The sequence below is a fragment of the Oncorhynchus masou genome, chromosome 25, assembly GCF_036934945.1.
Source record: "Oncorhynchus masou masou isolate Uvic2021 chromosome 25, UVic_Omas_1.1, whole genome shotgun sequence".
NCBI lineage: Eukaryota > Metazoa > Chordata > Actinopteri > Salmoniformes > Salmonidae > Oncorhynchus > Oncorhynchus masou.
The window spans coordinates 20,608,839-20,625,923 of record NC_088236.1 but is presented as its reverse complement, the minus strand read 5'-3'; the positions used below and the strand labels follow the sequence as shown (position 1 = coordinate 20,625,923).

Sequence of the window (17,085 nt, the reverse complement as noted above, 5' to 3'; positions counted from 1 at the left end):
CAATGTCAATGAAACCGGACACTCGACTTAGGAACTATCTACACTGCTTTGAATTCATTGTCAACTTCTCATTTATGATGAAACTAATTTAGCTTTGGCAAATTCTTTCCAGTGTTAAACCCTTTCTGATACAGCCAAAACATTGTAGATTTTGAATGCACCCAAGTGACGTGCAGATGTATGCATTATGTTATCATAGCTACATCATGACCGGGTCAGGGTACAGAACAAAAAAACACATTTTTGGAGGAATGGCAACAGAACCAGCAACGAAAGTCATCTCTAGTGTTCTGGAACAGAACTGTTATTTTTAAAATCTTGAGAACTGGTTAATAATGTTATTTTTCATTCTGAAAATATACCTGTTTACAGTGGTGTAAAGTACTTACGTCAAAATACTTTGAAGTACTACTTAAGTTCTCTTTTTGGGGTATCTGTATTTTACTATTTATATTTTTGACAACTTTTACTAAACTACATTCCTAAAGAAAATGTACTTTTTCCTCCATACATTTTCCCTGACACCCAAAAGTCCTCGTTACATTTTGAATGCTTAGCAGGACATGAAAATGGTTCAATTCACACACTTATTAAGAGAACATCCCTGGTCTGGCGGACTCACTAAACACAAATGCTTAATTTGTAAATTATGTCTGAGTGTTGGAGTGTGCCCTTCGCTATCTGTTAATTTTACAAAAACATGAAAATTGTGCCATCTGGTTTGCTTAATATAAGGAATGTGAAATGCTTCATACTTTTACTTTTGATAGTCAAGTATATTTTAGCAATTACATTTACTTTTGATATTTAAGTATATTTAAAGCAAAATACTTGTAGACTTAAGTAGACTTTTACTGTGTGATGTTTACTTGAATCATTTTCTACTAAGGTATCTGTTACTCATGACAATTGGGTACTTTTTACACCACTGCTCCCAGGATGCCAGCCTAATTTAGGATCAGATAGGACAAAGTAGTGGCGAGGTTTTAATGGGAGTAGGGGTTAGTTGGTAGGGCAATTTTCCTCCCTTTTGTCTGTCCTTTTCGCCTTCCCTTTTTGTGTCACAAAGTGTAAGAATTCATATTCCCGAACAGTAGGTGGAAACACGGCCAGACAAAATCAATCAATTAAATCGGGAGGTCGTGACCGGTATCACACGCCAGTACAGTAGGTGTCGGTGTATGCATTTCTCGATTGCGATCAGCCAACACAAATTTAAAGAAGAAGGCGGCGCACCGATTTGACAAAAATGGTCTGCTTGAACGCGCCCTGTCTGTGTGGGCTGTCAGATTAGCTAGAGTTTAATCCGTTGGGTTATGATCAGAACGCTAGTTATACCTGGGACAGGGTTCAATAACCACGAGGAAACGCAGGTTTGAAGGCGATAGATTTTATGAATGAGTAGCTAATCCAAGCCATTTGATGAGATGTCTGAATAACGTTAGCATTCAAATGGCTTGATAGTCAGTGATTTGTCAATCTGATACACATTTAACGTTAGTTAGCCAGCTAACAGTTAGTTAGCTAGTTTGCTCTTAAACTCTTAAAAAGTGGAAAATCGGATTTTGTACAAAATATTAAATAATTTTGATACGCGCAACAAGCAGTCCCGGTTTTGATGGTCCACTTCAGTTTGTGACATTTTGACACAGACTAGCTGGCTAGCTCGTTAGCAATCGAGCATAGCTAGCTAACTACTGTAGCTAATTAAATCAGTATTGTCGGAAATAAAGCCAGTCTCTCTTCAGTCTCAACATAACGTCAAAACAGTGTAAGCAGCTAGCTAGAGGCTAGCTAGCTAGGTCATCGAGCTTGGTCCTGAATCTTGAGGCAAGGCGAAACAATCATGTCTGGGAAAGACAAAGACAAGGAGAAAGCCGGAGAAAAACAATCTACAACTGAGCGGCTCGTAAAAGGTGAGTTGACTTTGCAGGAGCTAGCTAGTTAGACTTCAATTTAACAGTCCATGGGTTAGACAGTTGGCTAGCTAACGTTAGACCACAATAAACTGCAAGAATAGCATGCTAGTAAACTATATTGAACGAACAAATTGTATCTGCTTGGCTGCAGTACTTAGGTAGTTTGGCTAGCCAGCTTTCTGTCATAATGTTAACGTTACATTTCGTTAGGACACAGTTTGTAACTAGCTATATATATTTAGCATGGCTCACTCAACAGCTATAGCTAGGTAGTCAACAGGCACGACATATACAGAATGGACAGAGACAATTAATGTTACTCACAATCAAAAAAACTGAGTTTGTTAAAAATTGTTGTCTTGCTAACTAGCTACTTAAATGTGTTTTCTAATGTGTACAACCAGGGGTGTAGACGGCCTAATCTAAAAAAACAAAATGCTTGTTTTTTTGTGACGGTCACCAATTTCTCTGTGATGGGTTTACACTTGTGGTGGTAATTTTTAGGACCGGGTTTATAGCAGCCCTGTCATGAAGCTTGGCTGTGAACTGGACTCAGGGGGCCCCTTTGAAGTTGGCTCTAAATCAGGGTTAAACTTTTTCAGATCGAGACCCAAAATGTGAAATTGACTGTGGTCCTGTGACCTAAATTGTTTTCCAACGACCCAAATTAATAATAAATGGTGTGTGATTTATAAATATATTCTCATCACTCATGACCCACCTCTCACATTCACAGGGCCCACTTTGGGTCCCGACCCAAGGTTTAAGAAACTACTTTAAATCACCTGGACATAGCTTTGTGGTTGCAGACAGACACCTTCTCCCATGTCTACTGACTGTCTGTCAAGGCACGTGATGCAGGGTGTCATCATTAGGCAGGTTTCAGTGGGGCGGTCGAGATAGGTCTGTAAATTCTCATCATGAGGAATTGAGTGACTGTGTGCAGTGTGTCACACAAGAGTGACTGAGGGAGTGTGTGCCGTGAGAGGTTTGCTGTTGTTGTGATTAGGCTGGCAAGGGGGATTCCTGCACTCTGCTGTTGTCTCCCTGGGTAGGCAGAACCTTGTTAGCACAGCCTGGCCTGAACAGGTCTCTTCAGCCGAACCCGAGCCAGCTCCTGGGGAGACCCCCTCTATCAACCCAGTGCTACCGACCCTTTCGGGGAGAGTGCTGGGCCTGCAGCAAGGGAATGCCCTGTCAGGGGATTGCAATTTGTACGCATGTCTGCCAGTAGGGAGAGGGTGAGTTAATTGCGGAAAGAATCTCCCCAGTGACGTGTACAACATGGTCTAGCTACCACAGGGTGTGAGAGAGTAGCGGGAGGGAGGAAGAGTGGAAGAAAAGTTGGTTAGTTCATACAGCCAGCCAGAAGCAGTGGGGGTCCCAACCTGGCAGTTTAACTGGTCCAAGGCTCAGGAGAGACTTGGTGAGTAGGATGATACTGCTACTCCTCTGCTAGTGGTACTATCCACACGATTGATCTCACTCACTGCTAGATATGAAACTGACACTTTGGATAGCCTACATTATTGAAGAGATGGGATGCTGTGCAAGTGCTCTACTTGTAGCCCAGATGGAAAAGAGGAGATATTCATAATTCTTTCTTTATTGGTGAGTTCATATTTCACACTCCATTCGTGTGATTTATGGGGGAGCCTCAAATCAATCATTTGGTATGGTAATTAAACACTGAGTGTAGCCTTGGCAGGTGTTCCTGTCTGAATGGGAGTGGCCCAGTTGGGTCCTGTGCAGTGCAGGGTATGTGATGTCACTGACTAAGTGCCAGAGATGACCACAACTCTGTGTAATTAATTCATTTGGTAAAGTAAAGGCATTCAGTGATTAGGGCAGTTTGGACGGGAGGGACCTTCCCACAGCACCCTGTGCCACATCCACTGCCCTGATTCTGTAGCCTAATCATTCAGTGTGCCATTACCCCCATTTGTGAGTATTTGATTATATAATAGACAGACCAAATCTGAAACAAGTTTATCAGAATTCAGTGTTTCCACTATATGCATTTAGCTGCGATGCACCGCGGCTGCTAAATCATTGCTGCCACAATTATTTTTTGTTGGTCTTGTAGATGTGTTGATATTCCACAGGAAGATCCCATCCCCCACAACTGCCGCTGCGGCTGGAAAAAAATAATAGAAAAAAATCCTAACACAGGATTAAATAAATATTGTTTGTTTGGGTAAGATGTAGGCCTACTTCATTAGATTCAATACTGGTTTGTTATGAAGCAGAGGCTATTGAACATCCATGCTAATTAGTACATCTGAAGGAAAGATGAATTTACGGTGTACTGTTAGGGTTGGGTGGTGTCCAGATTTTCTTACTGTCATACAGTTTCTGTACCATACCAGGGTATATGGTATTACCAGAAGTGCACAGTAGGGGTGCTATACCCCCCTTCCCCCCCAAATACAAAATATGTATTTATTTTTATACTCACATAACAGTTTGGACAACAGGGATCTTGATCCAGGAGGGGATTGATTGTCTCTGATCTAACCAAGAAGCTTGATCTTGAAATCTAACCACTTCGTTAGCAAACCAAATGCATAGCTGGAACCCTGAGCTGGATATAATTTATTTGACATCTTAGAATTCTTATAGTTATAAGCAGTGGCGTACCACGCAGCTCCCGCAATGTGTAACTTAACGGTATTGGAAAATGATATCCTGGTATAAACTGTATATTGCCAAAGCCTAGAGTGTGTCTATCCTAACCTATCATTTTGTTCCCAAACTTCTGGCCCTCCTGACCAGTATCAGTTTGACTTTCACCACTACTGCAGACTGAGATCATGCGCAGGTGACCCTAGAATACATGACTGATCTATGTGACGTGTGATCTAACTGCCTTGCTCCAGTTAGTTTCACTGAGATGGTGGCGTTGATCCCTATACCTGGCCAATAGGCCTAGCCCTTGACATATGGTCGCGCTGCCTGCCTTTGCCCCTTACTGAGTCTCCATCCATCCATATTTTCTTGGATCCTTGGGGCCAGGATCTTGCCTCCAGTGGGGCTAGCTTGCTAGGCTACCAAATACAGGATCTGACCCTGTAATAATAGGCTAATAGAGGCTTTTCCCTAATCTCTTCTTAACGCTCGTACCCAGCTTACAGTTCCTTTTGCGGCCTGCCTCGTAGGCCCAGGAGCGCTTACGTTTATTTATACCACACTTGTCAGAGCATGACGGCTTGTCCTGATCATAGGGTGAGTTGGAGTTCACTGTGTGTGCTGCTGTAGCAATCCTACTGCAGACTGGCTGTCTGATCCTATGCCAGCCCATCACATATTCATCCTGTGCCACACCTGTTCTGTGCTGCACACCAAAACAAGGCTGCATAGTATCATAAGGTTCTAGTCAAAAGTAGTGCGTTAATAGGTTGGACTTGCGTTTGACTGATGGTTGCTCCAAAGTAAGGATGCACATTTTTGTAAATTTTTCTGCCTGACTAACTGGCTCTCATTAACGGGTTAACAAACTTTAAAATTGGTTCCAAACAGTAAAATGATGTGACCAACAGAGCATCATACACTGAACACAAGTTTTTCATTAAGAGCTTAATTGAAACATGCAACAATAGCAAGACTTTCGTCTCACAGCCATGAACATGCAACTCCTGTAATGAAGCAGCCAATGTAAAACATTCTTAAAAGGGCACCTGATGCAAGCGGTTCCTTGTGTGACCAATGAAGATCTCCGGTTGAAACGTTTAATGTGAGGGGGGGATCTAAAGATGGAGCAACTACAATGCGTTGTTATTATGACTATGATTGTGCCTTTGGCTTCTGGACAAATAAATCATGTTGATATGAAAACAGTGTTTGACACAATTTGTTTTTACCACTTGTCCATTGGATACCATTTAAATGTAGATGTTTTTTGCATTGGATATATTTACCATATCATATGGAGATAAAAAATAAACATTTTACCTTACCATAAGTAGAGATAATTTCAAATGATTAAATCCTTCCAATAGAAGAAAACAATTTAGTTACGAATTGAACTTTAATTAAATGTGTTGACTTTTCACATGGAATGATTTACTGAACAACAAAAGAGTATTGAATGATCCATCCCATCTCCCAAAAAATGTTTTCATCATAAGATGATAGTCTAGAAACTAAAGCTTTGGTTGTCTTCCTCTCAGACTTCCATGCCTTCTCCCTGGACCTCCTCAATGTCCACCTCTTGAACATCAGACTAAGGCCTCATCTTCACTCTCACTTTCCAACATTGTTGAGGATGGCTCGTTGTCAGGCTCAAATAGCCTCAAATTTGTCCGGATGGCAACCAATTTTTCAACCCTTGTATTGGTCAGCCTGTTGCGTGCTTTGGTGTGTGTGTTCCCAAACAAGGACCAGTTGCCTCAGATCCCGAAGTCCCTTCCACCAGTTGGCTGATGAGATATGTTGGCCCGACTGCCATATTGCATCTCCATCCCAAAGCCCTTGCTTGGAAGTTTACTTCGCCAGACTGCCAAGAACCTTGCACTCATCCAGACCAAGGTGGTGAGACACGGTAGTGATGATACCATAGGCCTTGTTGTTCTCTGCACCAGACAGGATGCTCTTGCCAGCATACTTGGGGTCCAACATGTACGCTGCTACGTGTATGGGCTTCAGGCACAAGTCTTTACACTTTTTGATGTATTTCAGAACTGCAGTTTCCTCTGCTTGGAGCAACAGTGACGTGGGCAGAGCAGTACAGATTTCTTCTTTTACATCTGCAAGCAGAGTCTGAACATCAGACAGTATGGTATTGTCTCCCTCAATATGTGCAATGGCTGCTGCAATAGGTTTTTAGGACGTTCAGGCTGCTTACCACTCTCTCCCAAAATACATAATCCAGGAGGACCCTCATGATGGGGCTGTCCATATCGGCAGACTGTGATATGGCCATGTCTTGGAGAGACTCATTCCCCTCCAGGAGATTGTCAAACGTGATGACAACACCACCCCAACGGGTGTTGCTGGGCAACTTCAATGTGGTGCTCTTATTCTTCTCACTTTGCTTGGTGAGGTAGATTGCTGCTAAAACTTGATGACCCTTCACATACCTAAGCATTTCCTTGGCTCTCTTGTAGTGTATCCGTTGTTTTCAGTGCCATGATGTCCTTGAGCAGATTCAATGCATGAGCAGCACAGCCAATGGGTGTGATGTGAGGGTAGGACTCCTCCACTTTAGACCAAGCAGCATTCATGTTCGCAGCATTGTCTGTCACCAGTGCAAATACCTTCTGTGGTCCAAGGTCATTGATGACTGCCTTCAGCTCATCTGCAACGTAGAGACCGGTGTGTCTGTTGTCCCTTGTGTCTGTGCTCTTGTAGAATACTGGTTGAGGGGTGGAGATGATGTAGTTAATTATTCCACTAACATTCAACTACCCATCAGAGATGATTGCAATAGTCTATTTTCTGTTTGATTTCCTTGACCTTCACTTGAACTCTGCATCCAGAAAATGAGTAGATAAAGCATGTCTGGTTGGAGGGGTGTATGCTGGGTGAAGAACATTCAGAAATCTCTTCCAATACACATTACCTGTGAGCATCAGAGGTGAACCAGTAGCATACACGGCTCGAGCAAGACATTCATCAGCATTCCTTTGACTACGTTCCTCCATTGACTCAAAAAAAACTTCTGATTTCAGGAGGACCATGAGCTGTTGCTGTCGATAAGGTGTCTGATTCATCATTTTCACCTCGAATAGAAGTAGAGGGACTTTTGTCAGAGGTTGCTTGTTGTGAGCAATGAGGGAACTTTATGCACTTGGCCAGATTCTGCATCTTTGTTGCATTCTTCACATATGATTCGGCACAGTATTTGCAAATGTAAACTGCTTTTCCTTCTACATGAGCTGCAGTAAAATGTCCCCACACATCAGATAGTGCCCATGGCATTTTTCTGTAAAGATTAGAAAAAAAAGAGTAAAACAAATCCAAATCCAATTCCATGTACAGATAAATTAAGCAGTTATATTAAACAACTCCTTTGTTAGATGCATGTTTTAAAATGAAATGTATGGAAACAGGTGACTTAACACTCCTCAGTAAGCAGGCTCAAGCAAGTTTAAACCCATATGGTAGCAAACACTAACTAGCAGAAATGGTTAACAAGTTAGAACTGATTTAAACACACTTTTCTGTAGGCTACTGTTTACTAGTTAATTACAAAAAAATTGTCTGTCATAAAATATATTCATCCCACCCAGTATTGTAATCAAAACTTACCAGAAAGCATGTAGTCCTTGGCTCAGACTGTAGTAGTGTGGGCTCAATTGCATCTCATTTGTGTGCAAGATCTTGAGAATCATCTGCACATGTGATGGAAGTGCACTGTGCATGCAGAGGATTGCAATTCTATTGAATTGGGGATATTTTAACCAAAATATGCCACAAGACCTAGAATTGCCTTATGTGTATCCGATTAAAAAGGTTCACTTTTGCGGCGGCAGGTAGCCTAGTGGTTAGAGCGTTGGGTCAGTAACCAAAAGCTTGCTAGATCGAATCCCCTGAGCTGACAAGGTAAAAATCTGTCGTTCTGCCCCTGAACAAGGCAGTTAACCCACTGTTCCTAGGCCGTCATTGTAAATAAGAATTTGTTCTTAACTGACTTGCCTAGTTAAATAAAAAATAAGCTAACTTTTTTGATGATTAAGTCGAATTTCCCAAATTCAGACCTTTTGCAACCTTGATTGTACGATGCAAGGAACATTTGTTTTATTCATTGTATTTTTTTAGCCTAGATTTATTTATTTAACCTTTTTTAACTAGTTTAAGGTAATAGAGAAAGGGGGGAACCACTTGACAATTATTTTTTTACCATAGAGTATCAGAAAATAATGTAGAATGCACACTGCCTATTGTCTTTCATATTCAAGCCTGTCCCTAAATACAACACTGCCCCTTTAAGGCTCTCCTGGAGGATGGTTGGCCACCCTTGGTAGCCTATGCAATATTACAATTACAACCGAATACTTTGTCTTTAAAATAATTCCCTCCAGGGCTCGATATTAAGGTTGTTTTTTATGGTTGGCTAGGCTACTTTGAAGCAAGGTAAGACATGCCTTATAATATGAACTAAAACATTCAGGTTTCAAACAATTAAGGAGGCTATATGTTTTCAAACTACATACTGCCTCCAGTTTAGATTACAAGGTGCTGACACACTTATAGTCCTATCATTTTGCCTATGTACTTTAATGCAGGACACCTTTCAATTAGTTGTAGAGAAATAAAAATGTTGTCATAGAAAGCAGGAATCCTCTTTTTAATTATGGCCATAAACTCGCGATTGCATTTAGAATTGTTGCACAATGATTTGGCTTATAAGACCACTTCACTCCAGGAGCTGCAGCTTTTGCGCTGTCCGTTAAGTCATATTCCGCTCCTCAAACACTTTATATGCTGTGCGCACGTTATTTAAATAAGATACATAGCGGCTACCTAAAAATGCACGTGTCAATTTAATTTGCAAATGGACCTTTAGACGGATAAGCATGACCTGTCAAATGTATTTCCGGCAGCTAACCGATTAACTGATAACGTTAACATCCCTACTCAATGATGTCAATGATGCTAGTGAGGAAAAGAAGCATGACCATTTGTTTCAGCATGACATGTTTGTCTCAAACAGAAGATATTATCAATTGATTCTGCTGCTGACACATTGCACAAGTCAACCTCCCCACTCATCTCTCCAGATCAGCGTCAACCTCCTGATTACCTGAGATGAATGATAGTAGGTTATAATGCATTAGGCTACCTCTGTTCCTCTGCAGAGTCAGGTGCCATTGCGCTGATTAAACACACCCACACAAAAGCTAATTCGAGCTCACTCATATTCCAGCCTTTGGTTTATGTCGCTTTCATGATCATCCTTGATGTTCTATACAGTGTTATAAGCAGAGCCATGTGGAGACTGAGTACCCTCTTCTCGGGTATCAAACTCTTTCCAAGGAGGTCCTATTGTCTGGGGCTGTTGGGTTCTTCCTTTCAATTAAGATCTAGACAACCAGATGAGGGATGTTCTTTACTTAGTAGTGCCTTATATTCATCGATCAAGTACAAGGGAGGAGTGAAAACCCGCAGACTCTTAGCCCACCGTGGAATGAGTTTGACACCTGTTATCTGAAGTGACCACGATATGGATGGTTTTTAATGACAGTTTGATTAGTTTGTCATTGCTGGGCTTCTTTAGAAAACAAAGACCAGTGTTCTTGTAGTAGAATACACTTACTGTGTGTCTCTGTGAAAGGTTCTAGGTCAATTTACCTAATCTTTCAAACCAGGACAGAGGGAAGGCTAGGCCTTACCTGCCAAACTGGATATGGCCTGCCTCATCTTATCGGTCTGTCTGCTGATTTGCATTGGAACAGTCCTTTCCTGTTTAACGATTGGAGGTTGTTGCCCCATGTAATCCAACTGCCAACCCATCCATTCCACACCAAGTCTATATTATAACCTACAACTAAAAACAACAATTGTCATATTTTCTTAATTGCCTGCCTGCATATCTACTTGCTCCACAATTTAGCCTAGTTTCTGAACAAAACGAGGAACATTTTATTTTTTTCATTTGACAATAGTCCAGTAGCTAAAACATTACCAAGTTTTTTTTTTTATGCCATGGAAACCTTTTGCACTCTGGAAGGGATTGTGGAACAGATTAGTGACCAGGCTAGGCGGTTCATGTGAGGTGAGCCGAGATGGATTGGTGCTCAGCGTCTGAGACCTTGCATGGCTGCATTATTATAGCATAGCCTCTACATCAACGAGTCCTCTTGTGACCATAACTTCATCACTCTCTCTAAATGTCTACCGCTCCTGATAACACCTCAGTGGGAATGACATTTGATACAGTGATTGACTAGCCTACCAAGGATGCTGCCGTCCGCTTCACTAGTATATTAATGACTGGGTGGACACTGGAGGCAGATGGGGAAACACTTTGTTCAGTTTGTTTCAAATTATTACTGGATGGCTTAATATTGTTTCATTGCCTAATCTGGGTTCTCATTCTATTTCTCTAGGCTAATTTAAAGCCTAGATAGTTAATTTGTGCTGGCAAACCGCATATAATCTGTAGTACACTAATGGTGGTCATAATGCATTATAGATTGCTGCACTCATTTAGGTATTGAATCTAAATGCAAGTGGATCTAGGATGCATCCCAAATGGTGCACTATAGGGAATAGTGTGCCATACTTTTGACCAGGGTCCCATCCCAATTGGCATTCTTTAGCCTATGTAGTACACTACTTATAACCAAAGCCCTGGTCAAAAGTAGTGTACTAAATAGTAATAGTCTTCCTTTTGGTACTCATTGATAATACCTGTTTCGCCCTCTGTTCTCCTGTCCAGCTGTGCCATACCCTCCACAGCAGCGTCTGTCTATGAAGGAGCTATTTGAGGATGGCAAGCCCAACCCAGAGACCCTCCGAACCCACCTGGTGAAGGAGGGCCGACTGGAGGAGGAAGTGGCCCTCCGGATCATCAACGACGGAGCCAACATTCTGCGACAGGAGAAATGCATGCTGGAGGTAGAGGCACCCATCACAGGTAAGAGAAGTAGAGTACTTTATTGATCCGTTTAAGACAAATGTTTCCACTAAACAGACGCACATTAGGTTGGAGAGAAGGAACTTTGTCACCTTTTTTGTTGCTACTGTACACTGAGTGTAAAAACATTAGGAACACCTTCCTAATATTGAGTGTCACCCCCTATTTCCCTCAGAACAGCCTCAATTCATTGGGGCATTGGCTACAAGGTGTCAAGAGTTCAACAAGGATGCTGGCCCATGTTGACTCCAATGCTTCAAGTTGGCTAGATGTCCTTTAGGGGGTGGACTGTTCTTGATACACATGGGGAAACTGTTGCGTGTGAAAAACTCAGCAGCTTTGCAGTTCTTGGCACACTCAAACCTTTGCATCTGGCACCTACTACCATACCATGTTAAAAAAGGCACTTAAATCTTTTGTCTTGCCATTCATCCTCCAAGGCGTGTCTTGACTTCACTGTGCATGCAGCTTTAGAATTCTGATCATAGAGTTCTGATGATGGAATTCCAAACGTGTAATGCATCTACACCTACATTTAAATGTGTCTAACGTTTCCACATTGTGTCCGGATTCCCTATTCCCGTGCAATATGCATTCTACAAACAGTGGAATAGGCAAAATATGAAACCACCACAACTGATGGCAGTAGCTAACCTCTGTAGCTACCTAGCAATCAACACTAAAGGGATTGAAAACGGGTTAGCATAACTCAATTTTTTAATTTTTTTAATTTTAGCTAGCTGGCTAGCATTTGAGGCCAGCAAACACATTCCTCACACACTTGGAATGTATTTCCTCCAACGTTATAATGAAAAGGTCCCAAAATACAAGTTTTCTGGAGTCCTGTGGGAGGAGTGATGACGACATCACCCACTGTATGCGCTTTCGGTAGCCTTATTGTGTCCAGACTGAGGAGAAATCCGCACACAATGCCTCCTTTTATTTATTTGTACTTTTACCACTTTTTCTCCCCAATTCCGTGCTATCCAATTGGTAGTTAATCTTGTCTCGTCGCTGGAGGCGAAGGTTTAGAGCCGTGTGTCCTCAAATACACAACCCAGCCAAGCCGCAATGCTTCTTGACACAATGCCTGCTTAACCCAGAAGCCAGCCCCACCAATGTGTCGGCGGAAACACCGTACACCTGGCGACCATGTCGGCGTGCATTTGCACCCACTAGAGTGCAAATGGTACAAGCACATCCCTGCCGGCCAAACCCTCCCCTAACCCGGATGACGCTGGGCCAATTGTGCGCCGCCCCATGGCTCTCTCGGTTGCGGCCGGATGCCACAGAGCCTGGATTTGAACCAGAATGTTTAGTAGCACAGCGATTCAGTGCCTTAGACCACCTCTCCACTCGGGAGGCCCCTACACAATGCCTCCCTGACCACCTCAAACGGTCATGCAGATCTGAACACAATCCGACCACCGACTGACTTTTGTGCTTCTACACCTGTCTTTTCAATGCAGTCTTCATATTCTGTCCCTAAATGCAACAGAAGTCGGATGCAACTGTCAAGTGTAGACGCGACCTGAATTGCACACATACACAATCCATGTCTCAAGGCTTAAAAATATATTTTTAACCTGTCTCCTCCCCTTCATCTACACTGAGGGAAGTCGATTTAACAGGTGACATCAATGAGGGATCATGGATTTCATCTGGATTCACCTGGTCAGTCTGTCATAGAAAGAGCTTGGGAAGTTCCCAATGTTTTGTACACTGTAAGTGCCTGGCTGTTGACTTGAAGCACACTTTCAATGTTTTACGCAAAAAGATAGTTGAGTACATTCCCTCCCTTTATCTGAGGAGGAACTTACCTGCTGCTCCTATGGCTATCAGTCACCCGGCCTCCACTAACTCTACTTCAAACAGATCTTATGCAAATAGTCACATTTAGCCTGTCATTAGGTCTAGTTGTGTTTAGCTTGTGACGCCTGACCTTTTGGAATTTGTCTAAAACAACATCCGGGTTTAGGAAGTTAGTTTTAAACCCCAGGTCTTATGGATTGAATAGTACACATATTAGTTCCTTCTCGTAGCCTGGTGGAACCAGTCTGATTCCTCCATTTACCATTCTGTTTTACTGCACGTATCAAGTGAAATAGAATGGTGAGAACAACGGGATCAGGTTAGTTCCACCAGTCTAGACTACTTCCTCTGGCCTAGACATGCTGAGTGAGGATGATGTATGCACCTCTCTCTCTGACAGACAGTCAGACGGACAGTGTCATGGAATAGTGCCCAACTAGGCCCCGGTTAAACAGCACTGGGCTGGGCAGTATGCCATGGTGCCACACCACTGTTTAATGCATCTGTTGAAATAAGGGGTATTTGAGTGGCGTAGACTCATTTTACTGGCCAGAGTTCTGAACTCTGTGTGACACAGCTGTCCTTACCGTCCTGATCCAGCTTCAGCACATATCAGAGTCCAAAACGTGTACACACAGCAGTGTTCTAGGTCAGAGTATTGGACCGTTAACCTAAAATCAAATCAAAGTTTTATTTGTCACATACACATGGTTAGCAGATGTTAATGCGAGTGTAGCGAAATGCTTGTGCTTCCAGTTCCGACAATGCAGTAATAACCAACAAGTAATCTAACTAACAATTCCAAAGCTAATTTCTTATACACAGTGTAAGGGGATAAAGAATATGTACATAAAGATATGAATGAGTGATGGTGCAGAGCAGCATAGGCAAGATACAGTAGATGGTATCGAGTACAGTATATACATATGAGATGAGTATGTAAACAAAGTGGCTAGTGATACATCTATTACATAAGGATGCAGAAGATGATAGAGTACAGTATATGCGTATACATATGAGTTGAATAATGTAGGGTATGTAAACATTATATTAGGTAGCATTGTTTAAAGTGGCTAGTGATATATTTGACATCCTTTCTCATCAATTCCCATTATTGAAGTGGCTGGAGTTGAGTCAGTGTGTTGGCAGCAGCCACTCAATGTTAGTGGTTGCTGTTTAACAGTCTGATGGCCTTGAGATAGAAGCTGTTTTTCAGTCTCTCGGTCCCAGCTTTGATGCACCTGTACTGACCTCGCCTTCTGGATGATAGCGGGGTGAACAGGCAGTGGCTCGGGTGGGTGTTGTCCTTGATGACCTTTGTACCTTCATACCTTTCAAATTCTCAGCACGGCTCAGGAAATTTCTCCAAGTGTTAACACATCCAGATGAATAGTGGAAGACTGTGGAGCAGTGTTGGTTGGGAATTGTGGAGGTGCACGTTTGACCTGTGGTACCCCCTCGGATGGTGGTCTCAGAGCCATGTACCTATCACACGCCGGACTCTGAATTACACTTTCGTCTTTCTATTAGAGGCTTTTTCTTCTGACTACCTTCAGGGTTATTCAATATGTTTTTGTATTACAGAGAAATAATGGAGGAAAACATATTGATTTAATATAGACCTACATTTATTCCCTGTAATTCACATTTTTACATGAATAGATTACTTCTTCTTCACTGAATGAGGCTACTCTCTCAAATTACTGTCAAACTATTGTCATATAGGACCATGCCTCTCCTGTATTAGAGGATAATAACCTATTATGTTTCCTTCCCTAACAGTGTTGTTTGTTTGTCCTCAGTGTGTGGAGATGTCCACGGACAGTTCTTTGACCTAATGAAGCTGTTTGAAGTTGGTGGCTTGCCCAGCAACACGCGCTATCTCTTCCTCGGAGACTACGTAGACCGAGGCTACTTCAGTATCGAAGTGAGTTTACCCTACTGCCCCAATTCCCTCTATCCTTAAGTCTACCAATGAAAAAGGAGAATCTAAATTTGTTTGGAGGGGGAAGAGTGAATAAATAGCTGGGAGTCATTGAGGGATCAGGGTTGGCGACTGCCTGGTGAGTATTAGAGACCACTCAACATGAGAGGGCAAAAGCGATTGGCCCTATTTTAAATCCTGCAACAGGAGGAAATTCCCTGTCTTGAGTTTGAAGGCGAGCAGTGCGGCGGAGGCATTTAACATTGTAATGGTTGTCTGGCCCTGCTGGACTGGTGTGCCATGTTGAATTAAAAGGTTGAATTAAAAGGTTGACTCAGTGAAATTTTGCCAAGAGCAGTATTGCAGATATTGAGATGAGCGTAATACACAAGATGCTCTCTCTCTCAGGCCCAGGGAGGGATGGACACCCGCTCTGCTCTCACTAAGCATTATGTCATGTCTGAAGTTGCTTAGAGCCAAGTCTTTTGTTACATCACATAGTCAAAACCTTAATTTTAGCTGCCATCTCAGTTTATGGTCATAAGTCTGTGGCTCCCCACAAGGCAGAGCATGTGAATTGGGTCAGTGTCCCCTACTTCAGCTAGATTAATCTGGGTGAACGTGTGTAGACCACAGAAACAGCCTGGATTCTATTTCTATGGTGTAGCCTAAGTTGTTGTCGTCCAAGTAGGGATGATTATGTGTCTGTTTTTCTGTGCGAGGAGACTGGCTGTCTCATGCTAGCTAAGTCTAAGGCCCTTTGCTGCCTTCATGCCAGCCTCTCACTCAGCCATCTGTCTCTGTATAATGTCTGCTAGACACACAGAGATGGCCCTGCCAAGCCCTCTTCAGACCATATTGCCTTAAACACAGCCGAGAGAGAGAGATTTCTTTAACAGTCATTGTCGTCATCATGGACATCTCAAATGGGTTCTCTGTCTGCTGCTTTCCTGTGCTTTCTGAATGGTCATCATGGTTACTGCATGATTTAGTTTGAAATGTGAGTGGGAAGTGAACATTTCAGTCTAGGAGCCAGTGTCATGTAAAGTGGATGGAAGCATTTTCACTTTTGAGTAGATGGAGAACATTTAAATAATGAATTTTACAGCCAGTAATGAGAAGAGCAGCGTGTGGATGATTTTAGCCCTAAATTGGTACCAGACAGAGTGGAAACCTGGATCCACACAGCAGAGTGGTCCACAGGCTACAGGGCTGGGCTGGCTGGGTTTTAAACTAGGGCTGTGAGGGGGTTAAATGGAAGAGCCAACAGGGCCATAGGGCCTGGATGGCTAACTGAGCCAAGCATTGATCAGCTCCGTTTGTGGCTGTGGAGGTCTTTTGATGGGAGGCGGTGGGTGAAATGTCATAGATGAAAAGGTGTCGGTGAAAGAGAATAGGGAATGACAGGTAGAGTCAAACACTGAGGGAGCTTTTTGGACAGGTGACTCCTGGGGCATTGAACTATTCTGACTGAAATGTTGTCCTCCCCCTCATAACCCAGGCAGGTGACACCTCTGGAAGCACCATGGAGGGATGTGCTTGTACAAATCAAGGCTCATTCCACTTCCAAAATGTCAGAAACACTTAGCTAGTGTGTAGTCAGGCATGCAGTGTTTATTGTTCACTTGATTCTCACTTTACAACCTGGAAACCAGTGGCAAGGGTTACGCAATGGACTATCCTGGTTAAATAAATACTAATGAAATGACTCCCATGTGCTTTCTGTTACACATCATATATAGGTTTGTAATGATAACCAACTGTGCCTTAGTGTAGGGGTAAGGAGGAGGGTACTGTCAGTGCCTTGCTCTCCTAGAAGGACTGGCGCAGAGAAGCTGTATTTGCTGTGC

The 17,085-nt window shown here is 42.7% G+C and overlaps 1 protein-coding gene across 4 annotated transcripts in view; it reads left to right on the top strand.

Annotated features, from left to right (window-relative positions):
- The first annotated feature begins 1,233 nt into the window (after positions 1 to 1,233).
- LOC135513887 (serine/threonine-protein phosphatase 2B catalytic subunit gamma isoform-like) overlaps positions 1,234 to 17,085 on the top strand; it is a 45,783-nt gene continuing 29,931 nt past the window's right edge. For all 4 annotated transcript variants that reach the window (XM_064936883.1, XM_064936881.1, XM_064936882.1 and 1 more), the window contains exons 1-3: positions 1,234 to 1,916; positions 11,302 to 11,499; positions 15,114 to 15,238. In XM_064936883.1, the coding sequence (XP_064792955.1) occupies positions 1,847 to 1,916; positions 11,302 to 11,499; positions 15,114 to 15,238 (393 nt within the window). In that variant the 5' untranslated portion in view covers positions 1,234 to 1,846. The remainder of the gene's footprint in view (positions 1,917 to 11,301; positions 11,500 to 15,113; positions 15,239 to 17,085) is intronic.